Below are 27,980 nucleotides of genomic sequence, written 5' to 3'. Positions count from 1 at the left end.
CTTTGCTGTCGTCACCTTCTCCCTCAACTATTTCTTTTAGCCAGTGAATATATTTCTAGTTACTGCTCTAGTAGAGGTCCTACGCGATCTCCATCACCTTATTTTAGAAAAAGGAAACCAAAACAAACCAGAACAAAAAACCCTTGCTTCTCCACAGATCTCCATTACAGTAACCATAGTGGAATGGGGCAGGGGTATTACAGGGGGGAATAATGCTGTCAAAAATTGGCTTTTCAGTCTGCTTTTACTTCAGTCAGGCTGTGTGACCTCATACAAATAACTTAGCCTCTCTGTGCTTAGGGATTTTTTGCTCTTCTGAACATAAATACTCCCACCTGTTTCAAGTTCACCCCATCAAGACTTTTTTTTGATAATTACTGAGATGGATCTCCACTGGGTGGCATGAGTTTCTTGTAAGAAGTTTATTATGTAAATTCAATTTGTCATTATCATCATTATTAGTGCTATGAAGTGGAGATGAGGGGAAAAGAAAGGGTATCCTTAGCCATGTGCTTGACTTCTCCAGCTGTCAGATGGGCTCAGAGTGGAAAATGAGCTACAAAAGGAAGACTTTGCCCTTTGCCCCTCTTCTTTGACTTCAAATCCATTTATTAAACTAAAATATTTATAAATGGCAACTAATTTTTACATTGTAATTATTTGTGCTTATGTTACTGGATTATCCATGTGAATAGGAACCATGTTTTATCTAAGCATGACACACTTAATAAGTAATTATTTTATTGAATTTAATCGATTGCTGAAACACTGTGTGCTAAATATAAATTAGACATGGTGCCTGCCCTCGTAGAGCTTATAGTTCACTAAAGGAATCTTATCTTCCCTCCTCCCTGACCACTGCTACAAGGACACTCTTAGGGTGGTAGGATTGGGGACAAAAGTTGGTGAGAGTAGAAGCTAAGAAGTCAAAGCATTCCTCTTTATTGCTGACACTTATATGACATTTTTAGGTTTGAAATGCATTTTAGATTCATTATGGTCACAATAACCCTATTAATTAGGTATTATTAGCCCTGTCTTAAAGATGATAAAACTCAGACTCTGAGAGCTGCATGACTTGCCCATGGTCACCCCATTAATAAGTGTTGGTATCAGGATTTGAACTTGGTATTTCTCAGTTCCAAGTCTAGCAGTTTTCTACTGAACTACATGCTATAACTGAAGAAAGGTGACACTCCCACTATGAAGAGCTCAGTCTTAGAATGCAAGTTTTTATTTTGGGAGAGTTTATAACAATAATTTTCCCATAAAAATTTTCACCTTTATGAAAGGAGGCTAATGTCAGTGACAAGTTAAAAAAAGTTTAATGATGCTTTTTGTTCTTTAAAATCCTAATTTGCCAATTGCCAGTTCCCAAGTGGAACCCACTTTATAACCAAGGAAAAAAGTTGAGCAAAGCCTGAGTTAAGCAACTCAGCAATCCTGTCTGATAGTATATGAGACATTTTGTACCCATAATTCACCATCACTTTTCTGAGGGGAAGGAAGTGTTCATCATTAGGTCTTTGGACTCAAGACTGGTCATTGAAGTCAATCCGAATTCTAGCACTTTTTAGTGCTATTTTCCTTTACATTATTGTAGTCGTGATATGTATTGGTCTTCTGTCTTCGCTTTATTCCTTTGGTACCAGCTTATACAGGTCTTTCTGTGTTTCTCTGAATTCCTTATATCACATCACAGATATCAAAGTAAACTCAAACTGGAAATGGGCCCCTGAGGGTAGGAAACAATTATGTGGTGAGAGTTGTTAACTCATTTGCTTTCCTGTTTTTGTTCACAGAAACCTTAATGGACACCCGGACAGCTACTGCTGAGTTGGGCTGGACTGCAAATCCTGCATCAGGGGTAAGCGTTCTGGGGCCATGCCACAATTACAGAGGGCTGCTTTGTTCTCTTCCTCACGGTTGTCAAAGGGCGTGATGCAGAACTTACCAAAGAGCGTGGGTTTTCCAGCACCAAAAATACCAGTGCATCCCACGTAGATTGCATTGCCCATTAGAATGTAAGCTCCTCGAGAGTAGGGTCTGTATTTGTGTTCTCAGAACCTTGTACGATGCCATTGTAGGTGTTTAAAAGGCATTTGCTGAATTATTGATGGCCCTAACCAATGATGCTTCGCAATGAAATGAAGTATTTATTATAACCAAAGCCCACAAATACATCGTGAAGCACCACTGTATTGTCAGACAATTGGTTGAAATACGCATTGGATAGTCCAGGGGGAAATAACTGACCCTTAACAAATTGTCTCAACTGATGTCATATTTTTTGTGGAACCAATGAACAGTTTGAGGGTAGATGCTTATGTCAGTGTAAAAGAGAAGTGTCTACTGACTTTCCAGGGTGAGTAAAATGTAATGTGGACAATCAGAAAAATAACTGGCCAATAACAGCTGGGAACACATGCTGCTGCCAGTAATGGTGGCCGTATTTTCCATTTCCCTAACACTTTAAGAAGGGGCAGCTGGGTGGTGCAGTGTATAGTGCACTGAATAGGGCCTGAAGTCAGGAAGATCTGAGTTCAAAACTGCCCTCAGATATTAGATTTGTGACCCTGGGCAAGTGACTTAATCCCCATTTGCCTCAGTTCCTTATCTGTAAAATGGAGCTATACTGGAGAAGGAAATAGCCAACCACTCCAATATCTTTACTAAGAAAATCCCAAGAGTCAATGTACCTGAATGATTGCATAACAACAACAAACACTTTAAGGCTCTCATCCACTTTGGTTAGTCATTCCTTAGTATGATACCAAGAGGGAGGTAACATTTAAACAAGACTTTACATCTCACACCTCCTTGCTTTTGTAGAGGAGGTCCACAGTGTTACGGACGTGTTTCCTCTTCAACTATACCTCTTAGAATCTGAAGCTGTCTTCAGGGTGCTTTTCCAGTACTGCCTCATACAGGAGGGCTCTCCTAACCCTTCCCCAATGATTAGTACCCTCTTCTTCCTTGGCTTATTTCAAATTTCCTTTCTATATACTTTTATGTACTTAATTGCACTTACATTCAGTAGTCCTCTGGTCAAAGACAAACACTTTTATAGATGGTAATGATGGTGATGATGATGACAGTGACAATGATGGATAATCTCACTTTTGTCTCTGTATTTCCAGGACCTAGCATAGTGACTTACACCTAATAAGGACTTAGTTGATTACAACTAGCTTCCACACAGAATTAATCAGTTCTTTAGCCATGATGAAAGGTGGAACCAGAGCACCAGTCTAAGACCTGAGTTGAGTCACATGAAACAGAAAGGACAATCCTTCAGTCAGTCAGTCAACCAACATGAACTAAGTTATAGTTATATGCAGAGCACTGAGTTGCCAAGCGCTGAGGGTGGTTACAGAGGAAGAATACATTTTCTCTTCAGAGAATTTGCCACCTAATGAAGAGAGTCATCACAAACGAACATAAATAGAAACATATGCAACAGAAACACATAAATATATAAAGTCAAATCTCAAGCATCCCCACGATGGATGCTTCATCCATCATCATTTGGCTTTATCTATGGTAAATGGGGTTTACATTTATTTCCAAAGATGCGTTTCTCTCTGCCACTCACTATCAGCCAGTGGGACATTCAGCTTTCCCAAGCTGTCATTCCCTGGTATTCACATTCCTGGAGTCATATCTCTCCTTATATTCCCTACTTATTCCCTTTTATAAATAAGAAACAATAATTGCAAAACAAACCTAGGTATGTTGATTATGCCAGAGACCCCACTATACAAGTCCCTATAGGTACTGTACTTATGATTTCCTTGGTATGGGAAATGCCCAGGTGAAGAAGTTCCCTTTATGAATGCAACCTACTCTCTACCTTCTCTCCAGCTTACACTTTTAGAGAGTTGTCCAGAGCACTGAGAAGGTGAGTGACTTGACCAGGGCCAAACAGCCAGCACATGTCAGAGGCAGGTCTTCTTGGCTTCCAGGCTGGTTCCCTATTCATTATGCAATATTGCCTTTCCATGTTAGCACCAGGCATGTGTTTAAAATGTTCATGCTAGGGTGGATGGGGTACAGAATGAAAGACAGAACCTTTTGGTTGGGATGCTGTGTGTTCTTTAAATTTAGAGTGAGCCCTCTTTGGAAATTCTTCCATGCCGACTAAGACTTCATGCTAAAGCAAACCAAAGCACTCTGAACTATGACTTAGACAGTTTGGTTTTTAAGCACAAGATATGTTGAAGATTACCTGGTCTACCATATTTATTTTTACATAGGAGGTAAATGAGATTCAAAGAGAAAAAAAATGACTTACCTAAGTTTGCACACTTAGAGCTGGGAATAGAATCCCGATCCCTTGCTTTTATAAGAATTTCCTATTGTTTTACTAATGTAAAGATTGCTCCAGGTTTTATGAGAAGATGTTCTTGAAATGTTGACATAATTTCTATTTAATTTTCCTTCTTGGTGAAAACAATTTTTATGTGTAACAAATATGCTCATTAAACTCCCCAATCATCTTGATTTTCATTTCCCTCTGATTATCCTTAAAGAGAGAAGGGGAAAAAAAAAGTCCAAATTGGCCTGCTATACATCAAAGTGGAGATTTTTCTCTTCTTTCGCTTCTAGTTCAAAAATCAACACAAAGACAACTTTGCATAGGTCTCTTCTTTATTTTTTCTTCTTTCCTTTCTTCTTTTTAAAATTAATTAATTATTTTTTTAAAGTTTACAACACTCAGTCCCTCAAGTTTTTGAGCTCCAAATTTTCTCCCCCTGATTCTTCTCCCCTCCCCCACCCCAGATGGCATGTAATCTGATATAGGTTCTACATACACCTTCACATTAAACTTCTTTTCCCAATAATCAAATTGTAAAGAAGAATTATGACCAATGAAATGAACCATGAGAAAGATGCAACAAAACCAAAAATAAAATAAAATTTAAAAAGGAGAGAACAAATAGTTTGCTTCAATCTGCATTCAGATCCCATAATTCTTTCTCTGGATGTAGACAGCCTTTTCCATCATGAGTCCTTTGGAGCTATCTTTGAACCTTGCATTGATTTGAAAAGTTAGTCATCACAGAAGCAATGTGTCTGTGGTTGTATACAATGTTCTCCTGGTTCTGCTCCCTTTACTCATCATCAGATCATATAAGACTCTCCAGGTTCTTATGAAGTCCATCTGCTCCTCATTTCTTTTTATAATCATAAATTTATTTTTTTTATTTTTAGTTTACAACACTCAGTTCCACAGTTTTTGGGGTTCCAAATTTTCTTTCCCTCCCTCTCCTCCCTCCTTCCCCCAAGACAGCATGTAATCCGGTATATGTTCTACATATACCTTCACATTGAACTTATTTACATAATAGTCCAGTTGTAAAGAAGAATTATAACCAATGGAATGAATCTTGAGAAAGAAGAAATGAAACCAAAAAAGAAGGGTAAAAAAAGAGAGCAAATAGTTTGCCTCAATCTGCATTCAGAATCCATAATTTTTTCTCTAGATGTGCATAGCTTTTTCCATCATGAGTCTTTTGGAGCTGTCTTTGAACCTTGCATTGATGAGAGGAGCCAAATCCATCCAAGTTAGTACTTACAGATACCGTGTGTTTGTAAAATCATGTATATTGTTCTCCTGGTTCTGCTCCCCTCACTCAGCATCAGTTCAAATAAGTCTTTCCAAGTTATAATGAAATCCATCTGCTCCTCATTTCTTATAGCACAATAGTATTTTGTTACATTCATATACCATAATTTGTTTAGCCATTCCCCAATTGACAGGCATCTCCTTGATTTCCAATTCTTTGCCACCTCAAAAAGGGCAGCTATAAATATTTTTGTACATATGGGTCCTTTTCCCCCTTGTATGATCTCTTTGGGATACAGCCCTAGAAGTGGTATTGCTGGGTCAAAGGGTATGCACATTTTTATAACTCTTTGGGCATAGTTCCAAATTGCTCTCCAGAATGCTTGGATCAGTTCACAACTCCACTAACAATGTAATAGAGTTCCAATTTTCCCACATCTTCTCCAGCAATTATCATTTTCCTGTTTTGAAATTAGCCAATCTTATAGGAGAGATATAGTACCTGAGAGTTGTTCTGATTTGCATTTCTCTAATCAATGGTGATTTAGAGCATTTTTTCATATGACTATAGATAACTTTAATTTCTTCCTCTGAAAACTGCCTGTTCATATCCTTTGACCATTTATTAATTGGGCAATGACTTGTATTCTTATAATTTTTTTTTGCAGGGGGGAAGGCAGGGCAATTGGGGTTAAGTGACTTGCCCAAGGTCACACAGCTAGTAAATGTGTCAAGTGTCTGAGGTCGGATTTGAACTCAGGTACTCCTGACTCCAGGGCCGGTGCTCTACTCACTGCGCCACCTAGCTGCCCCATATTCTTATAAATTTGGCACAGTTCCATGTATATTTTAGAAATGAGATCTTTATCAGAGATACTAGTTGTAAAAATTCTTCCCCAGTTTTCTGCTTCCCTCCTAATCTTTGTTGCATTGGCTTTGTTTGTACAAAAACTTTTCAATTTAATGTAATCAAAATTATCCATTTTGCATTTTGTAATGCTCTTTATCTCTGGTTTAGTCATAAATTCTCCTCTTCTGTATAAGTCTGACAGGTGAACTATTCCCTTTTCTCGCAAATTGCTTAATGTAGCAGCCTTTATAGCTAAGCTGTGAACTCATTTTGACTTTATTTTGGTATATGGTGTCAGACGTTGGTCTATGTCCAATTTCTGCCATACTATTTTCCAGTTTTCCCAACAGTTTCTGTGAAATAATGAGTTCTTATCCCAGAAGCTGGACTCTTTGGGTTTATCAAAGAGCAGATTGCTATATTTATTGCATAGGTCTCTTCTTCCTCAGAAGAATCACAAAGAACTCTTTCTCCTTGTCCCAAAGAACTATTAGACTTCATACCCATCATTTTACCACCATTTCTAAATCTAAACTACTTGGGAAAAGTAGGGACACCCCTCATTTCTCATTTCCTACAGCCACCAATATCTGCGCCACCAAGCCTGGATACAAACTGCCAAACCTTCTGTCAACCAACACCATTTATTAAAGCTCTTACTATGTGGAGAATTCTGTTCTAGGTATTTGGGGTAAATAGAAAAGGAATCATGAGATGTGATACCTGGCCTCCAGGAGAAGGGAGAAGGAATCATTGTACTAAGGAGTGAGTGTAATCATCCTTAGGGCTGCTCTCTACTTTCTACCAGTTAATACATCTGGTGCAGTTAGTGGGGCAACAAGCAATTAAGCACTAACTACGCATTGGGCTTTTTATAAGAACAATAAAAGACATGGTCCTGGCCCTCAAGGAGTTTACGTTCTAATAGGGGGAGGCAATATGCAAATATATGTGTGTGTGTATATATGTGTGTGTGTGTGTGTGTGTGTGTGTGTGTGCACGTGTGCGTGTGCATTTGTGTGTATGTACATATATAACATGTATATATATATATATATATACCTACATGTGTATATACACATACGTTCCACAGAGTAGATGGAAGGTAATCTCAGAGAAGAAGCAACCGGCCCCTGAGGGAGCTAGGAGAGACAGTGGCAGAAGGTGGGATTTGAGCTGAGGACTTCATATCCTGTCTGTTTATACCACTGTTTTCTGGGCACAGCCATCTCTTTTTACCCATTCTTCCTTGGGAATCTTTAAGAACGTGATAGAAAATCATCTTTATGAATCAAGTCTTGTCTGGATGGAAACTTCCATGTTTACATCTCACTATAATGAATATCACTTCCAACAATGCAGATCATAGGGGTAAGCTAGGTGGTGCAAGGGATAGAGTGCCAGCCCTGTAGTCAGGAAGACCTGAGTTCAAATCTGGCCTCAGACAAGTACTAGCTGTGTAACCCTGGGCAAGTCACTTAACCTTGATTGCCTCAAGAAAAAAAAAAAAACCCCACTGCAGCTCAAAAACACAAAAAACCCTAAAACAATGCAGAATATTACCTCCCTCTTTGTCCTGTCTTCCTACCAGCCCTTCACAAGAGGTCTGCCCAGTGTCGGGGGTGTGGGGTTCTCTAGTCATTAGGTAGATACTAGTGTAATATGCCGTCAGTCCGTCAGTTATCCCTCATTGTCCCCACATGATTAGCCTGTTTTTTGGGTTTTTTTTTGCCAAATAGAGGATCAGAAGTGGACTGAGCCTTATAGGCCATTCAGTTGAACCTTCTCATTTCACAGAGAAATTAATTGACTTTTCCAAGGTCACACAGAAAGTCATTGGCAAAGGTGAGATTTGAATCTCGCATTCTTGGACTCCAGAACCATTGCGTTTCTTGCTACCCTGTGCTCCCTCTTATTTCTGCTGACAAGGCAAACCATAGGTGTTGACTGCCGTATTTTAAAAAGTTTTATTTCTGATCCCATTTTGATGTAGATTTCAAAACAAGGTAGAGAAATTTTTCTTGGTCATTGACCTCCAATTTCCCACCATTGCCTCTAAAAAGAGAGGCCTATATCAGTATCCAGTCTTTTACATCTGGGTTTTTATTTGGTCTTCTTATAGAATCACAGAACTTAGATTTGGAAATGACTTTAGAGGTCATTATTTTGCTGGACCCACCTGGCTTCTTAACTGTTACTATGTAGATGGGCTAGTTAACATCTTCTGGGTTTTGTTAGTCATTTCCAAAATGGGTATGGGCAATAGATAGACCTTTCATTGGTTCTACTTGGGAAAGTAAAGCATCACTACCATTATCAATATTATAACTCAGCATCTTGCATACAACGATTGGACCTTTTCCAACAAATATGTGGATTAACTATATACTTATATTATTGTACACATTTGATGTTATGATTTCCCCCAAGGATTGCATGGTTTCCCCCTCCCCCATTTTATTTGAGGTAGAAGAGAGGGGTAAAAATGGTAGGATGTGTTCAATATTCTTATTATTTTCAATAGCTATGTAATTTTTATCACTTTCAATAATAACGTAAATATATAAAAGAGTAATGATTGAACCTTGGCCATTAAGTGACGATGTATGCCTGCCCAATGGCATATCATAGTCATCTGTATTGATTCATAAATATGCACTATCTGTTGGGAAAGTGGTCCTGAACTAACATAGTTTCTAGTGAAGCAAAATGAAAATTGTGGCTGTGAAAGTAGGTCACTTAACCTCCCTAAGACCCAATTTTGTCATCTGTAAATGGAGGGATTTGAACTAGATGACCTCCAAGATACCTTCCTGTTCTAAAATGTTATGCTTCTACTTGTCATTCCCTCATCTTAGCCTGCCCTCTTCTGCACATATGCTTGTCCCTTCTATCTTACCTAGAATTGTCTTTTTCCGTATCTCCTCTTACTGAAATCCTTCCCTTCCTTGAAAACTCCACTTCTACTCTACATCTCCCATAAAGTTTAACTAGTTTCCCTCCACCCACCTGGCCCCAACAAGGGGTGACTGTTTCCTCCTCGATTCTCTTTCCTCTGTTTGACCTTTCCAGTGCACATATATCACTTTATCATTGCTATTTGTGTATGTGTCTTACCCACTAACTAGACTGTAAATTCCTTGAATATGAGGACTGTGCTGTTTTTCTTTATTGTGTCCTTAGCACCAAGCAGTTTAACAGTTTACAGTTAATAAATATTGAATGAATTGAATTGAATTGGTTGGATGATAGCATTGTAATTCAGCCCGTGTTCAGAAACTGGCCCCTTCTGAGATAAATCCATAATGGAAAGAACATAAAGTTAGAGGACCTGGGTTCTAATCTCAATACTGTGTGATCTCAATCAAGTCTCTTCGTCTCTCTGGGCCTCAGTTTCCCTATTTTTAAAATGAGGGGGTTTGTTTGAAAGACTTACAACCTTCAAATAATGCATGACCAACCACAACTCAAGTGGGCTAATGATGTATGCAACCCTACTTCTTCGCACAAAAGTGATGGCTCCAAGGTGCAGAATGAGACATACATTTGTGGGGATGGCTGCTATATGGATTTATTTTGCTTCAATATTATTATTTTGATGTGTTTCAAATTCTTTTATTTAGTTTATATTATTTTTTTTGCAATGATTGTATCTTTTTTTCCTTTCTATTTGGGATGGGAGGGAAGAAAGCTAGCAATAGTGTTGACAAAAAGCTTTAAAATGCATAAAAGGCAACAGAAGGAAGTTCAGAGGGAAACACAGAGAAGTAAGACAGCTTTGAAAGTAAAGTGATGAATTCATTCTATACTTTAAGGGAAAAACAAATTTTATTTAGAAGAAATTCATGGTTTCATATATAATCTTTTTCTGTTCTACTTTGCATTAATGTTTTATCTCTTTTTGTTGTTATTTTTAAAATTACAACTTTTAAAAATGAGTAGTTTGGATTAGATGGCCTCTAAGGTCCTTTCCAGCTCTAAATATATGATTCCATTATTTCCTACTCCACCCTTTCCCCGAAAATTATGTCTCTGATGGTTTTTTTTTTTTAGTTTTTAGAATCTGTAATCCTCATTAGTCCGCTATTATGTGCTATTTAGAATTGTTCATCTTCTTCAACCTATATATTATCTCTCCAACTAGATTTTAAGCCATATTCCTATGTCCCACCCCAGGACAGGGACTGTATCTTATACCTCTTTGTATCTCTAGGGTCTGGCAAAATATCCAATACAAGTTAGTTTCTTAATAAACATACGCATACAAATGCCTGCCATCTTGGCTCTGCCCCACTCCTAAATATGTTTTCCTTGTAACGTTGAGATGTGTTTATGGTTTCTGAGTGGATACAAGGAGGGCAATAGGAAAAGGAGACCTAGGGCAGGGCAGGGCTTCTCTTTCACTCAAGACTCCTTTTTGGTTTCAGCAACTTTCCTTGGCTGAGGGCATGCACAGTGCAAAATGAGCATGTTTTGTGTTCAGAACCAAAGCTGCAGTGAAGTTGCATCATGCAGCATGGGCAAGTGCTGCCAGAAACACCTTAGATTCATTATGTGTTTGATTTTTAATTAATTTTTGGTCATTGCACATTCAGAAACCTTTTACTGTTGCCAAATTTTTCACAACCCCATGTGGGGTCACAATTCACTGTTTAAAAAGTGCTGACCTAGAGGTCTCCTGGATAGGATATCTGAGCATGGATTATTTAAAATTGACTACAGGCAATTTACTTCTAGATAATTATATAATAAGTGTCCTTGTTTCTTGGTCTCTGTGTCACCTCACTCTTACTCATCTCAAATAACCAAATACCAAATCTTACTGTTTCTATCTCCATGCCATCTGAATCCATCTTCTTATCTTCATTCATTCAGCTACCACTCCAGTTCTAACTGCCATTACTTGGACTGTTACAATAACCTCTTAATTGGTATGCCAGCTTCAAGCCTCTCTACACTCTAATCCATTCTCCACAAAAAGATTTTCCTAAAGTGCAGGTCTGACCATGTCATGCCCCTATTCAATAATTTCCAAGTCTAGAGTGACAGAACCAATAAAAAGTTAGAGTGAAACATTTTACTAGTCCAAGACAACTTAGGAGGTTGGTAGGAGAGGTCTGTGACATGAGTGAAGGGCCAGCCCAGAGCACAGCACATGTGGTGGCAAAAGCAGCAGTAGGACTTGGAGGAGGTATAATAGTAGTACCAGCAACTTTGAGACTTCTCAGGTAAGAAACAACAAGGGAGTTTGACAACTGATATGAAAGAGATTATGGGAGACTCTTTGCTGACGCTGGGTGCAGGACCCTGTTGCATTGCCTATATATAGTCCCCAGTTGCAGTTCCTAGGCAAAGAGGAGCACTAGTACTTGCAGTCACAGGGAAGTAGAGGCCTGGTCACAGTTCCAGGCCAGAGAAGAATGCTTGTGGTCACCTATAAGGGAGTAGGGGCCCTGGTCTCATTTCCAAGGCAGAAAAGAGCACCCGCACTTGTTGCTGCAGCAGAGCAGGTGACCTGGTTGTAGCTCCAGGGTCAAGAGGAGCATTAGCACTTGTGGCTGCAGGGGAGTAAGGTCCTTCCTTGGGTAAAAACCAGAGCATAGCCCAGGAGAGCAGTGACCACACACCTCTCTTTGGATCATACCACCTTGGAAGCATTGAAAACTTACAGATTCCCAGAACTGGCTCTAAAAACAGCAGCATGAAAAACATAATGCTTGAGACAGTGCCCCCTCCACCACAGAAGCAGATCTCAACTCTAACATAAAGGTAAAAGTCAAGAAATAGGCTATGTAAATGAACAAGCAACAAAACAAGAAACTGACCATGAAAGCTACTATGGTGACAAGGAAGAACAAGATACAAGCTCAGAAAGTGACAATGATTTAAAAACTGCTACAAGCAAAACCTCAAAAAATGTAATTTGTACACAAGTTCAACAATAAGTCTTGAAAGATTTCAAAAAATATTTTAAGAATCAAACAAGAGAGATAGAGAAAAAATTGGGAAAAGAAGTGAGTGTTATACAGCAAAATTATGAAAAGAGAGTCAACAGCTTGGTAAAAAAAAAAAGGCCCAAAAATAATGAAGAAAATGACCCTTCAAAATTAGAATTGGGTAAATGGTAAAAGAAGCACAAAAATCCACTGAAGAGAACAACTCCTTAAAAAGCAGAATTGGCTAAATGAAAAAAAAAATAGGTACAAAAGCTCACTAAAGAAAATACTTCCTTAAAAATTAGATTTGGGTAAGTGGAAGCTAATGACTCCATGAGACATCAAGAAAAATAAAACAAAGTCAAAAGAATGAAAAAAAGAAGAAAATGTGAAATAGTTGATCAGAAAAACAACTGACTTGCAAGATAAATCAAGGAAAGATAACTTAATTATTGTTGGACTACCTAGAAGCCATTATCAGAAAAAGAGCCTAAACATCATCTTTCAAGAAATTATCAAGTAAAATGGCTCTTATATCCTAGAAACAGAGAGTAAAATAGACATCTAACCAATCACATCCAGAAAGAAATGGTGAAATGAAAATTCCCAGAAATATCATAGCCAAATTCTAGAGCTCCCAGGTCAAGGAGAAAATATTGCAAGCAGTCACAAAGAAACAACTCAAATATCCTGGAGCCAAAGTCAGAATCACACAAGATTTAGCAGCTTCCACAACAATGGATCAGAGGGCTTGGAATATGATATTCCAGAGGACAAAGGAGCAAGGATTACAACCAAGAATCACCTATGCAGCAAAACCGAGTATAGTCTTTCAAGGAAAAAAATAGATAATCAATGAAATAGAGGACTTTCAAATGTTCCTGAAAAAAGGATCAGGGTTGTATAGAAAATTTGACATTCAAACACAAGACTCAAGAAGAATATAAGAAGGTAAACATGAATGAGAAATCATAAGACACTCAACAAGGTTATACTTTCACATCCCCATTTTGGAAGTTGACACATAATTTCTAGGAACTTTTTCATTATTATGGAAGTTAGGAGGAGTATACATAGACAGAGGGCATGTGTGCAAGTTAACTTTGATGGGGTGATCTCAGGGAAAAAAAAAACAAACCTAAAGGGTGCGAAAGAGGGATGCACTTTGCAAAGAGCAAAGGGAGAGGAAGAACAAGGAAAATTGTCTCACATAAAAAAGGGTGATAAGGGGAAGCTTTACAATGCAGAGGAAAATGGGTGGTGGTGGCAGGCAATGCATGAACCTCACTTTTATTGGAATTGGATCATAACATATACACTCAGTTGGATGTAGAAATCTATCTTACTCAATAGGGAAGTAGGAAGAGAAGGAGATAAGAGAAGGGAAGGTGCTGATAGAACGGAGGGTGGATTAAGGGAGGCAGTGGTCAGAAACAAAATAGATTTTTCAGGAGGGACTCTCTTTTTAAGAGAAAGAGAGAGAGAAGGATAAGCAGGGAAAAACAAAATGGAGGGAAATACATGGTAATGATAACTGTTGATGTGAATGCAAAACCAGAATCCAATCTTATGTTGTTTACAAAAAACATACTTGAAACAGAGAGACAAGCAAGTATAAATGAGGGGCCAGAGCAGAATGTCCTATACTTCAGCAGAAGTTTAAAAAAAAAGCCAGGGTAGCAATCACAATCTCAGAAAAAGCCCCAGAGCAAAAATAGACCTAATTAAAAGAGATAAACAGAGAAACTACATTTTGATAAAAGGTATCATAGACAAAGAAGTAATATTAATTCTAAATATATATGCACTAATTGACATAGCATCCCAATTCTTAAGGGAAAAGTTAAATGAGTTACAGGAGGAAATAGATAGTAAAACTACAGTACTGGGGGACTTCAACTTTCCCTTTCAGAACTAGATAAATCTATCTATAAAGTAAATGAGAAAAAATTAAACAAATGAATAGAAATTTAGAAAAAAATTAGAAAATATAGACCTCTGGAGAAAATTGAATGGGAATGGAAAGGGGTAAACCTCTGTCTCAGCTGTACATGGGACCTTCACAAAAATTTATCATGTATTAGGACATAAAAATCTCACAATCAAATGCAGAAAAGCAGAAATACTAAATGCATTCTTTTCAGACCATAAGGTAATAAACATTACATTCCATAAAGAGCTGTGGAAAGATAGATTAAAATTAATTGGAAACAAAATACTCTAATTCTGACTAATGAATGGGTCAAAGAGCAAATTATAGGAACAATCAATAATTTCATTAAACAGTGAAAACAATGTTATAACAAACCAAAATTTATAGGATGTAACCAAAGAAATACTTAAAGGAAGATTTATATCTCTAAATGTTTAAATCAATGAAACAGAGAAAGAACAGATCAATGAAATTTGTCATTCAATTAAAAAAACCTAGAAAAAGAATAAATTAAAAATCCTCAATTAAACACCAAGTTGGAAATACTTAAAAATCAAAGGAGAGATTAATAAAATTGAAAGTAATAAAACCAAATTGAACTAAAAAATAAAACCAGGAACTGGTTTTATGGAAAAAAATAATAAACTAAATAAACTATTGATTCATTTGATTTTTAAGAAGAAAGAAGAAAACCAAATTATAAGCATCAAAATGAAAGGGTGAATACCTCACCAATGAATATAAAATTAAAGCAATTATCAGGAGCTATTTTCCCCAATTACATGCCAATAAATCTGACTATCTAAGTGAAACAGATGAATATTTACAGAAATATAAATGACCAAATTAATGGAAGAGGAAATAGAATACTTAAATAACCCTATCTTAGAAAAATAAATTGATCAAGCCTTCAATGAGCTCCCTAAGAAAAAATCCCCAGGGTCATATAGATTCACAAGTGAATTCTGACAAATATTTAAAAAAAAGATAAATTCCAACACTATATAAACTATTTGGGAAAATAGGCAAAGAAGGAGTCCAAATTCCTTTTATGTCACAAATATGATTTTGATACATAAACCAGGAAGAACAAAAACAGAAAAAGAAGACTATAGAACAATTCCTCTAATGAATATTGATGCAAAAATTTTAAATAAAATACCAGCAAGGAGATTACAGCAATATATTGCAAAGATTATATACTACATATACCTGAAATGTAGGGCTGGAAAACTATCAAAATAATTGACCATATCAATAACAATAACAACAAAAATCATATGATTATCTCAATAGATACATAAAAAGCTTTTGTCAAAGTACAACTTTCATTCCTATTAAAAACACTAGAAGCATAGGAATAAATGGAGCTTTCCTTAAAATGATAAATATTTTCTATCTAAAACCATCAACAAGCATTATCTGTAATGAGAATAAGCTAGAAACCTTCCCAATAAAATCAGGGGTGGAGCAAGGATGTCCATTACCAACACCATTATTCAGTATTGTTTTAGAAATACTAGCTGTCATAACAAGAGAAGAAAAAGAAATCAGAGAGGGGCAGCCAGGTGGCGCAGTGAGTAGAGCACCGGCCCTGGAGTCAGGAGGACCTGAGTTCAAATCTGGCCTCAGACACTTGACACATGTGCTAGCTGTGTGACCTTGGGCAAGTCACTTAACCCCGATTGCCCTGCCAAAAAGCAAAAAAAAAAAAAAAAAAAAATCAGAGGATGTAAAATAGAAAATGAATAAACAAAACTATCACATTTCAGAAGATATGATGGTATACTTGGCAAACTCTAGAAAATCAACTAAAAATTAGTTAAAGCAATTAACAACTTCAGCAAATTTGCAGGATATAAAATAAACTTACATAAATCATCAGCTTTTCTATATGCTACCAACAAAAGCCAGCAGGAAAAGATAGAAAGAGAAATTCCATCTAAAATAACTACATTCAATATAAGATACAGGGGAGTGTACCTGCCAAGACAAACCCAGGGATTATATGAACATAATTAAAAATTACATTTCACATAAAGACAGATCTAAACAATTGGAGAAATATTAATTGCTCATGGATAGGCTGAACCAGTATAATAAAAATGATAATTCTACTTAAGATAATTTACTTATTTAGTGTCATACCAATCAAACCACCAAAAAATATTTTATAGAGCTAGAAAAAATAGCAACAAAATTCATGTGGAAGAACAAAAGTTTAAGAATATCAAGGAAATCAGTGAAAAAAATATTAAGGAAGGTGCCTTAGCAGTTCCAGACTTAAAATTATATTATACAGCTGTAATCATGAAAATAACCTGGTATTGGCTAGAAATAAAGTAGTGGATCAATGGAATAGATTAGGTACACAATTTCAGTCAGATTTTTTCATGACCATATTTGGGGTTTTCTTGGCAAAGATTTTGGAGTGATTTGCTATTTCCTCCTCCAGCTCATTTTACAGAGAGGAAACTGAGCCAAATTATGACGTGATTTGCCCAGGTTCTCCAGATTTGAACTCAGGAAGTTGAATCTTTCTGACTTGAGACCCAGCACTCTATCTATCCACTACACCTCCTAACTACCATAATATAGAGTAGTAAATGACCATTGTAATCTTGCATTTGATAAATTAAAAGATCCAAAACTTTAAAAAATTTTTTTTTATTTTTTGGAGGGGGGAAGGCAGGGCAATGTCTTATAAACCCAAACTAAGTGTGAGTTATTTTTTGGTTATCTGCTGTTTTAGATTATTCAAGTCACTGTTCCCCTCTTTTAGGATGATAATCAGGAGTTGACAACAGAATGTTTTTACTATGTATAATGACTCCTTCCTTCCTTTCTCTTTTCCTTTCTTCTTTTCTTCATTCATTCATTCTATCCTAGTATTCAAATTAACACAGATTGTCTGGTATTTAATAAGCACCTAATAAATGCTTGTTGATTGATTGAAAAGATTAGGCGAAACCAAAGAGGAGGAAAAGGGCTTTGTACAAATGAAGAATTCTAGTGAAATTATACAGTAATATTTACAGCTTGATCACTCTCTCTACCCTTACTCTCTCTTTCCACTCAGGTGACTGCTAAGTGCAGAAAGTAGTTAGTGATGTTTCTTAGGTTGATGAGATGTGCTTTGTTGATGAGATTTGTCTTTGAACTTCTATTTAGGTGTCTTGTAATTCCTGACTCCAGAGTCTACACATTCTTTAGAGAGTGCCAGTGCCAGGCAGGTTCCCTCACCTTAAAGAAAATACTTTCTCCTTTAAGCTGAGTCTATAACAACACAGTTTCACCCCACTATACAGTCACAGTTGGTCCCAGCTGGTTGATATCCATTTCCCAAGTCAGTTCCCTTGGGTTGGCATCACTGACTGAAAATGAGAGGAATGTGGCTTGCTGCTCCTAAGTCATTGACCTCCCTTCCTCCTTCCTTCCTCCCCTCCCCTTCCAGGTAAACCACTGAGATGAGTCAGTGTGCTCCACCCTCACCCTCCTACCCACCCTTTATCTTTTTCTCTCTCTACCAAAAGGCCTGTAATTAGGAAACATTAGCAGGCTCAAAACAGCTTTCATACCTGAAACATCATCCATAATTGCACTCAGCACTGCTCTGCCATGGCTATTAATGTCACTTTTATGAAGTAATGAGGAACAAAACACCCGGAGGCACTTAAAACATTTTTTTAATACAATACAAGTCTTTGAGGAATGGGAGTATAAAATAACCTGCCTGGCATTCCCCTGACAGAGAATGTGATAGACAAAAGGCAGGGAGAGATCAGTAAGAGAGATCAGACTGAGAGACAGGTCCAATCTTTAGTGATGGAAAGATAGATAAGTAGAGGTTTAAGATACAGATACAGAGACCAGATGTGACACTCATGTGGGTCAATAGACTGGTAGATGGATAACCATGGGAAAGGGGGGTACAGGTATGAGGGCTAGACTTGCCATGAATTCTTAAGAATCAGCATTATCCCAATGTGTATCATTGTCTTGGTTGAGGTTTAAAATGAGACTTTAGTTTCGTGTGTTTAACTGAGAGGTGAAATAGAATGTTAAAAAAGACCAAACAAAAGACATAGAATGGATTAATTAATTCATAGGCTAGGATGATATATTGGGAAGAAGAAATATGCATGTGCATGTGCATCTGTGTGTGTGTGTGTGTGTGTGTGAGAGAGAGAGAGAGAGAGAGAGAGAGAGAGAGAGAGAGAGAGAGAGAGAGAGAGAGAGAGAAATTATGCCTTCATAGTTTGCTGCATGAAAGAACTTTGGGGAATGAGAGTAGTTTGCCAGAACTTTACTGTCTGACAAATTTATTTCTTTGCTCTTGGAAAAGGCTCATAGACTCATACATCAGTAGGGAAGGAAATATTTCCTTTCATAGAATCTGGAAAGGACCTCCAGAGGTCATCTAATCTATCCTTCCTCTCCTAGAGGCAAGCTTAGCTCTCTTCTTTGCCCCTGGGAAACAGGTGTCTCTTCTGTTTTTAAAGATTTCCATCAGGAAAGGTGGACATTCCACAAGATATGTAGTAACCTGTTTCAGTCCTTTGAAACTCTTAACCTAGTGTCTGAGTCTGAAAGTGAACTCTCTGATATCTCTCCTAAGCTAATGGCCAAATGGTCCCCCGGACAGCGAGACCAAGGATGCATTTGGATGAAAAGCTGAAAGTTGTCTTTGAGTCTACGGAAATGTGATTCCTGACACAAGCACCTAGACCGAACTGCACTGAAATGGAAACAGCCTGTGAATGCCCTTCTTACTCTCCAGACCTTTGTCAAAGTACCCAAGGCAATAGTCCTGACTTAGAGTATCCTGGGGAGCAGAGGGTAGGGGAGGTGGGATTGAGAAGAAGGATAAAGAAAGTTGAAGAAAATAACAGAGGATAGGAAAGGAGTATTTAGAAAATGAGATTAGAATGGGTAAGAGTGGAACAAGTGAGGGTAAGCAATGATGAGACTGGAATTCCAAGTCAAGATGGGTAGCATGATTAAAGGAGCACAGCTTCACCCTGAACAGCTCTAAGGTCATTTCCAGCCCTAAATCTAGGATCTCATGAATGATATTGTATATGTGATTTCAGAGCCTGTGGTAGTTACTATAGAAGGAAATCTGGAGGATGGGAAAAGTATCAGGATGCTTAGAGGCAAGCAAATAATTTTGTTTTTCCAAAAAGGACAAAGGATGGATTTGGGAAATGAAAAACAGAGAGACTCATTATGATCCCCAACAAAATTCTGGAACAGGTGTTCACAAGTACCTAAAAAAAGAATATAGTTACTGCACTAGGTTGGAAACAAGCCAAAAGGATAAATGATGATCAAGGAAAGAGGAAGCAACCAAGACAATAAAGGGGTTAGAGGCAGGCAATCAAGTAGAAATCAAGAGGACCCACATACTAGAAGGCAGAGCAATGGGGTGGGGGAAAAATCCATGTGAGCAGTCAGCAACAAATTGATCAATAAGCATTTATTAGGCACCTCCTGTATACTAGACAGTAGGAATACAAATACAACAAATTAAATAATTCTCTCTCTCAAAGAGCATTTGGGAGTTGAAGAAGTAGCCATGAGAGGTCAAAGGGCCAATAAATAGTCAGCATCCAGAACGGAGGTCAAAGACAAGGTAAGCAGAAGACATGTCCAGGATGAATGCCAAGAAAAAAACAAAAAAATCCCTGTACAGAGGGTATTTTATTGTTCCAGCTTCAGCTGCCTTTACTTAATATATACTTTGTCTTTAATATTTACTTAGCTGTGTTTTATGCTCCAGTAGTTTTATGCTTCCAGCTCTTTGAAGGCAGGAAATTTTTTTGTCATTGTATACCTAGAACCCAACAGAGTACCTGGCACATAATAAGTACTTAACAAATATGTGATATTTAATTTATTTCCTTCCATCAGTAGACATGGGCTCATTAAGAACAGTCCATCCCAGAATTATCTCTTCAAGGACAGGAATTCAAGAAGAACTGAAAGGACTAAGCACATTTTTGCATTAATTGAAGCTCCTAGTCCTTTTATTATTAAATAAGGTTACTAGAATGGGAGGTGAGGGTTGTGCTATAAATTTAGTGTGTCCCAACTATAGTAAAGCATTGGGGAGATTCTCTTGTAATTTTGTTTTAGATAAGATAGTACAATGGTATTACAATAATACAATTAAGTATGATTGCAACCAACTAGTAGAGTGAATATATCTGAAAATTTATTTGTGATGTATTTTCACCTGGAAAGGATATCTCTAATGAAGTGCTTCTGAGCTTTGTCTTTGACCCTGTCCTGCTCAAAATTTGTATCAGTGATTTGGATAAACAGAAAATAAGCTTATGAAATTTGCCAGTGATGGAACTTGGCAGGCTAGCTAATACATTGGGATGCCAGAATCAAGATTCGAAATGATCTCAATAGGCTGGAAAGATAGGCTCCAACCAACAAGATGAAATCCAACAGGAATAAATGTAAGTCCCTCTATTTAGGTTAATTAGACAAGTACAGGACAGAGGAAGGCTCGCTTTGGGACCACAGTTCACATGGAAACGATTTGGGAGTTTTAGCTGATCAATAGCTTAATATGATCCAATAGTATGATTCAGTGACTAAAAAATTATAATTCTATCAACCTTTTAGGCTGCATCACTACAGGTACAGTGTCTAGATCACAGAGGAGAACAGGACTAGTGCCCTCAGTCATGTTCAGCCACATTTAGAATATCATGGGTGCCACCATTTAAAGAAGTATATTGACAAACCAGAGTTTAGAAAAGAGACAGCAAGATCAAGCAATTAATGAAGTATTCATTTAGTGCCTAATATGTCAGGTACTGTGCAAAGTGCTAGGCATACACAGACAAAAATGCATCAGGCTCTGCTTTCAATAAGCCTACATTCTATCAGGGAGACAATATAGACGTATACACACATACACACATGCATGCATACATACACACACATACATATACACACATATACATATATACATACACATACATATACACATGCATGCATATATACATACATGCACATATATACATATACACATACACATATATACACGTATACACACATATACATATATGTATATATACGTGTGTGTATGTATATATATACATATATATGTATATATATGTGTGTGTGTATGTATGTGTGTGTGTGTGTGTGTATATATGGGATTGGTAGGCGGAGTGGATAGTGTACTGAACCTAGCGTCAGAAAGACCTGAATTCAAATTTGGTTTTAGACCCTTTCTAGCTATGTGGCCCTAGTAGTAGTAACACCCTCTGGTGTTAACCTCTATCTCCCCCAGAACCCACTTCTACAAAATGGGGTAGTAATATCCCACCTGCCAGGGTTCCCAAGGTTGTGGTGAGGACAAAATGAAATATTTGTGAAGCACTTTTCAGATCTTGAAGCACTATGTAAATGCTAGCTGTTCTTAATATATACAAAATAAATACAAGGTTGTTTGGAAAGGGCAGTAGTATCTAGGACATTAGGGCAGTCTTCATGTAGAAGTTGATACTTGAGCTGAATTGTTAAGGAGGTAGAGGTGATCAGGGAGTGCTTTCCAGGCATTGGGGACAGCCAATGATGAGGAATCTGAAAATGTGTCTTCATAAGAAAGAGTTAAAGGAATTGGGAATGTTTAACTACAAGATGACTAAATGACAGCTCTCTTCAAATATCTGATAGGCTGTAATGTACAAAAAGAGATTAGACTTGTTCTGTGTTGTTCCAGAGGCAAGAACCAGGATTAATGGGAAAGTTACTGAGAGGCATATTTCATCTCAAGAGATCAAATTTACTAAAAGAATTGGAGCTGTCCAGCAATAGAACACTGCCTAAGGAAGTAATGCTATCATTGTTGCTGGGGGGTAGTCAAATGATGGTTGGATCACCATTTTTAGAGATGCTCCTGTGTTGAGAAGGAGGTTGGACTAGATAAAATCTAATCCAGCTCTAAAATTCTTTTGCTACTATAATTATTATGTCTTCCCCCCCTCCAATTAGACTTATGATTTCATTGATACAGGGAATTTCTGGTAAGAAAACCCTTTACCAATGCAGATTGGCATCTACTGTGAAACTTTAGTCTTGGATAGTTGACTGGTACAATTGGAGGTTGAATAAATTGCTCAGGATCACACAGACACCATGTATTAAAGGCAAGACTTGAACCTGGGTCTTCTTGATTCCAAAGTTGGATCTTTATCCCCTATGCTACACTGCCACTCCCATCTCTCCTTACTAACTGGCTGGACTTCAAAACTACGTGACATGAATGAGACACATCATCTGTTACAAGGAGTACCCTCACCATTAATTACAATTTGGGTTTTTACAGGATGGGGACTTCATGTTCTGTGTTATTTCAGGACAGTCTCCATGAGAATGAGAATGATGGTATACCTAGCTGAGTCACAAAGCTAGGAGAAATAGCAAAGACATTGGATGATGCAATTGGAATCTAAAAATACCTCAGGAGGCTGGAACAATGGGTCAAATCTGATAAGATGAAATTTACTTACTTCAATACTACCAGGAACCATGATTTCATGATCCTGGACACTTCCTCTCTGCTGACACGGATTGTAGCCCTTATATGCCTTAATATGTGGTGTCTGATTTGCTTTGCCTGGAAAAAGAATCATCACTTAGTAACCAACCCTCTGGTGATGAGTTGATGAGCCTTTCTAAACTTGGCTCTACTGGTCTGATGATGATGATGATGATGATGATGATGATGATGATGGCAATGATGACAGCAGCCAGTGTTTATAAAGCACTTTAAAGTTTGCAAAACACTACTTATGTTGTCTCATTTAATTCTCACAACAGACCTGCAAGGTAGGTGCTATTATTATCCCCAATCATAGATATGGAAACTGAGGATGAGAGGGATTAAGTGACTTGCTAGTAAGTTTCTGAGGGAGACTTGGACTTGTGTGTTTCTGATGGCAAGTTCTCACTGAACCACAATAGAAATATCCATTTTCCAAACCACTCCAGCTGGGTGGAACTGACTGGTACTTGAATGTTGTTGAATAAATCTTTAAGAACCCAGTTTTATTTCCATGCCAGGAGGAGGTATCAGAATATGACCTTAGTGGAGAAAGTAGAAATATAATAAGGATTATTATCAGGTCCTAAACTTGGTTCAAAATATCAGTCACACAAATACCGCATGTGGGATGCATGTCCAGGCAGCAGTTAAGCTTGATATGAATTAGCTGTGATGTGGTATCCTGCCCTCCTAAAAATAAAAATAAAGAGGCAAGTGCATTTTGCAGATGGGACCTGTAACTGGGATTTCATTGGTTTAAGGAACTCACTCTAAAGAAACTCTCTGGATAGGTTCTGCATGAGCAGAAGAGCACCTTCTCTGCATTTTATAGGCTTACAGTTTCCTGGGGCACTTAGGGGTTAAGTGATTTGCCATTAGGTCATCCTGCCAGACTGCTTGGTGGAACAATGGAAAATAACAGGATTTAGAGACAGGTAGACATGAGTTCAAATCCTGCCTTAGCTGCTTAGTAGATGTATGACTCTGGGCAAGTTAGTTGACTTCTCATAGTCCCAGTTTCCTCATCTGTGAAATGGGGATCATAATAGTACTTACCTCAGAGGGTTGTTGAGATTACCTATGAAAAACACCTTGAAATGCTATATAAACGCTTTGTTGTCATTCAGTTGTTTCTGTCATGGCTGACTCTTCATGACCCAGTGTGGAGTTTTCTTGGCAAAGATACTAGAGTGATTTGCAATTTCCTTCTCCAGCTCATTTTACAGATGAGGAAACTGAGGCAAATAGAGTTAAATGACTTGCCCAGGGTCACACAGCTAATAAGAGTCTGAGGCCAGATTTGAACTCAGGAAGATGTGTCTTCCTGATTCTTCCACTGTGCCATGTGGATCTTTAAACAGTCATAACTTCCTGAAGGTCAGATGGACAGGACCAATGGGCAGAAGTTTTAGGGAATCAGGCTTTGGTTTGTTATAAAGAAAAAATGTCCTTACAATTAAAACTATTCAAGTGTGGAATTGATTGGCTCAGGAGACAGCTGGTCTCAGTCACTGGAGGTCTTTAAGCAAAGGTGGGATGGTGACTTGTTGATAATATTATGGAGCACATTATTTGCTGGTACTGATCAGATTGGTTGAAGGACTTTGGAGGTCCCTTAAAGTCTAAAATTTGATGAAAGAGTCGATGTCATGAGAAGATTGAAGCCTACAAAAGAGAAAACTCAGTTTAGGAGTGGAAGTGGGGTAAAATTTGGTGTATTGAGAGTTGCCTTCAAGTATTTGAAAGACTGTCATCTGGGAGAGGAATTAGACAATTATTTGGTTTCAGAGGTGAGAAACAGGATCAATATATAAAAGTTCCAAAGAGGTAAATTTAGCTTCAAGGCAGGGAGAACAATTTAATAACCAGAACTGTCCAAAAATGGAATGGACCTCATCAGAGGAATTTAATCAGACCTTTTTCAGGTACATTATACGTGAGAAATCCTTTTTGGGTATAGGTTAGATCAGATGGCCATGAGGCCCCTGAAGCACTAAAATTCTGTGATTCCTATTCCTGGACCATCTATGAGACTCTGTCATACATTCATAGGGTTGTCAATATATCAGGGGTCTGTGATTTTGCTGGCGGAGCACAAACACACACTGTAACCTGACTAATTTAATAGAGCTGTCTTAGAGAGTTGTCTGAACCTCAGTGTTTGTTACTTTTGCAAAGTCACATAGCTAGTGTCAGAAACAGGCCTTTCTGACTCTAGTCAAACACTTTGCTATGTTATTCTGCCCCTCACTCCCTAGATGACTTCAAAACTAATAACAAAAACTTGAAATAGTATTTTTAAATTGGTTACTTTTTGGACTCACAGCAGCCAAGAAGCAAAATTATAAGTAGCATTAGGCAACTGGGACTTTGCCCCAGAGTGCAAAATTTAGAGGATGATTATAGAACTTTTACTTCATCAAATAGAAACAAACCAAATGTTGGTCAAAAAATAATTAGTTAAAACAGGAAATTACCAGATGGTGAAACGGACACACAGCTGCTCGTAGGATGAGCTCCTCCCTGGCCTATCTCTGTTCCTGATTCCTACCCTAATGGCAGCCTCACCAGTATCAGCCTCATGGTATTTCAGAATCTCTGTCCAGGGAAGTCAGCAAGTTTCTTGCCCTCATGGGATTTTGTATACTAATATCAAGGTCTCTCCTCTGAAATTCATTTTCTTGTGCTTGCCTTAGGTCCAAAGACCTATATTCAATAGTATTTGCCAATTACTATAGAATTATGTATAACCTATGGCATATACATAATTATATGTGCATCTTTTCTGAGAAGACCAGTTTCTAGTAAACTTGTACTACAGAACACTTGTGAGTTTATAAAATAGGGCAACCATGGAATTCTTCACAAGTTTAATAATTAAAACAGGAAGCCAAGCCATCCACCAGGGAACCTAGCTCAAACAATCTGCATGGTCAGCAGATTCTGCCTTGCAATAGCCTTCCTTCTTTTGCACAAGACCCTTCATTGCCCATTGGCAAGTGGTATAAAACATCTACCTTGAGGAAGGGTTGGCAGGTGGGTGTACCTGTTTATCTAAATGGCAGAAGGGTCAAGGAAAAGGACTGAAATCCAGGGAATAAAAAAGACGATAAATTTCAAAAATTAAAAAGGCTTCATATTTTTAATGCCCACAGAAAATGATAAAGGACTTCTATAAGAAGTTTTTAAGTATGAGGTTGGATAGGTTTTATTTTATTTCATGATAAAAAGACAAAACTTCTTAAATACCTCTCTGTGCATCCTTAGGGATTATGAAGGTTGATTACTTCTTCAACCAATCAAATTGTAACTATTCATCAAGCTATATTGTAAAGGTATATAACAAAGCCCAGGAGGCTGTAGGAAAGAGCTCTCATCAAAAAGAATGAACTTGCTCTAAATGTTTCCCCAAAGCTAAATTCCTGAGTGCACAGTCCTGGGAAGCAGTTTCACCTGTTAAACTGTATCTCAGCATGGGGAGACCATCCTTATCCAGCTGTGAGTAGAGAAGTCCTGTTTTCCTCTCAGTGGGGAGCAGGGCAAAAATTTCTGAACACAATAGTATTGAAGCCAAGTGTTTCTTGATGGGTGATTCTTTTATTTTCTCAAACTACCTTCCACCTAGTTCTTCTTTTATACTTGCTTAGCAGGAAATATTCTATCAGTTAATTTCTTGTTTTCTATTTCCTTATTACTCTAATCCAGAGATTCTGGACTTTTTATTTTTATTTTTGCTTGTTGTCTCATGGACCCCTTTAGGAATCTGGTGAAACCTATGGACCTCTTCTGAGAACAGCTTTTTAAAGTATTCTTTTTATTCATAATTGAAGGATGTGGCAAATTTAAGTTAGAAGTTAGTTAAAAATAAAGATGTAAGGATGTAATTTTTTTAATCCAAGTTCATGGACCTTGTGAAATCTCTCCCAGATTAAGAACCCCCATTCTAATCAATATTCTTTTTGATTTTCCTGTCTAAAACACTCTTCCCTGGATACCACTCCTCTATGGATATTGTTTTCCCATTAGAACATAAACTCTCTGAAGGCAGGTTCTGTCTTATTTGCTTCTATTTGTGTTTTCAGAACTTAGTCACATCGTAAGTGCTTGTCACATAGTAAGTGCTTTAGAAATGCTTTTGCTCCTTTCCTTCCTTCTTTCCTTCTTCCTTCCTTCATTCCTTCCTTCCTTCCTCTCTCCCTTCCTCTTTTCCTTTCTCCCTCACTCCCTTCTTTCTTTCCTTCATTGAATCCCTTTATTCAATTTCTTGTGTCCATATGGACGATGAGTTCTGTACTTTATTTCCTTTCATAATTTGAATTGGGTGTTCAGGAAATTTTACAGAAAGCCAAGAGATATGAGGACCAAAAGTAGTTGGGAACTTTGGCCCTATCTCATGCTGCCTCTACTAAAAGTATTTGATTGTTAAATCATAGTTGCAGTGTATACATTAGGTAATAATAATAACTGACATTGAAATAACACTTTACTATACATACACTGTACACGAATTGCTTCATTTGATCCTTACAACACCTATACAAGGTGGATACAATCATTATTTCCACTTTACAGAAAGGGAAACTGAAAAAGAGATTAAGTGGCCTGCTGAATGCTATACATCTATTAATCTTCTAAGGTAGGATTTAAATTGAGGTTTCCCTGATTCCTAGCCCTCTATGCAGTCTGTGCACATTTCCTTCTTACTTAGCCTCTCTCTGCCTCTGTTTCCTCTCTCTTGCAAAACTTGACATAAGAATACCTGAATGATAATGCTATGGGGTTCAAATAAAACAATGAAGGAAAAGCACGTTGTAAATTTTAAAGTGCTACTGTTATTATTCTCAGAAATAATGGTTACTGGTAGTATTAAGGACATTTGCTAGGATTTACAGCATTAAGTTTTATCTATAGTGTTAGATTCTTGCAATATTTATAGCATTAGGTAGTGCCAAGAGCAAGCAGGCCCAAGCATTTAAGGTCCCTTCCTACCCTAAATCCTATAATCCTATGTTCCCCAATTAAAGGTAGCATTCCTAGTATTTGTGGCATTAAGTGGAAAGCAGTGTGTTCTCACACCTTTTACTGATCTTTTCGCACATCTACTCACCAGGGCTGGCTGG

At 37.6% G+C, this 27,980-nt stretch overlaps 1 protein-coding gene across 1 annotated transcript in view; it reads left to right on the top strand.

Moving 5' to 3' along the window:
- Positions 1-1,084: 1,084 nt before the first annotated feature.
- The window catches only part of EPHB1 (EPH receptor B1), a 477,723-nt gene continuing 450,827 nt past the window's right edge, over positions 1,085-27,980 (top strand). The window contains exons 1-2 of the mRNA XM_036744089.1: positions 1,085-1,109; positions 1,803-1,867. Coding sequence (XP_036599984.1) covers positions 1,085-1,109; positions 1,803-1,867 — 90 coding nt within the window. The remainder of the gene's footprint in view (positions 1,110-1,802; positions 1,868-27,980) is intronic.

The sequence above is a fragment of the Trichosurus vulpecula genome, chromosome 2 (assembly GCF_011100635.1).
Source record: "Trichosurus vulpecula isolate mTriVul1 chromosome 2, mTriVul1.pri, whole genome shotgun sequence".
Taxonomy (NCBI): Eukaryota; Metazoa; Chordata; class Mammalia; order Diprotodontia; family Phalangeridae; genus Trichosurus; species Trichosurus vulpecula.
The sequence above is the reverse complement of the archived record's forward strand: the minus strand, read 5'-3'. Positions and strand labels throughout refer to the sequence as shown.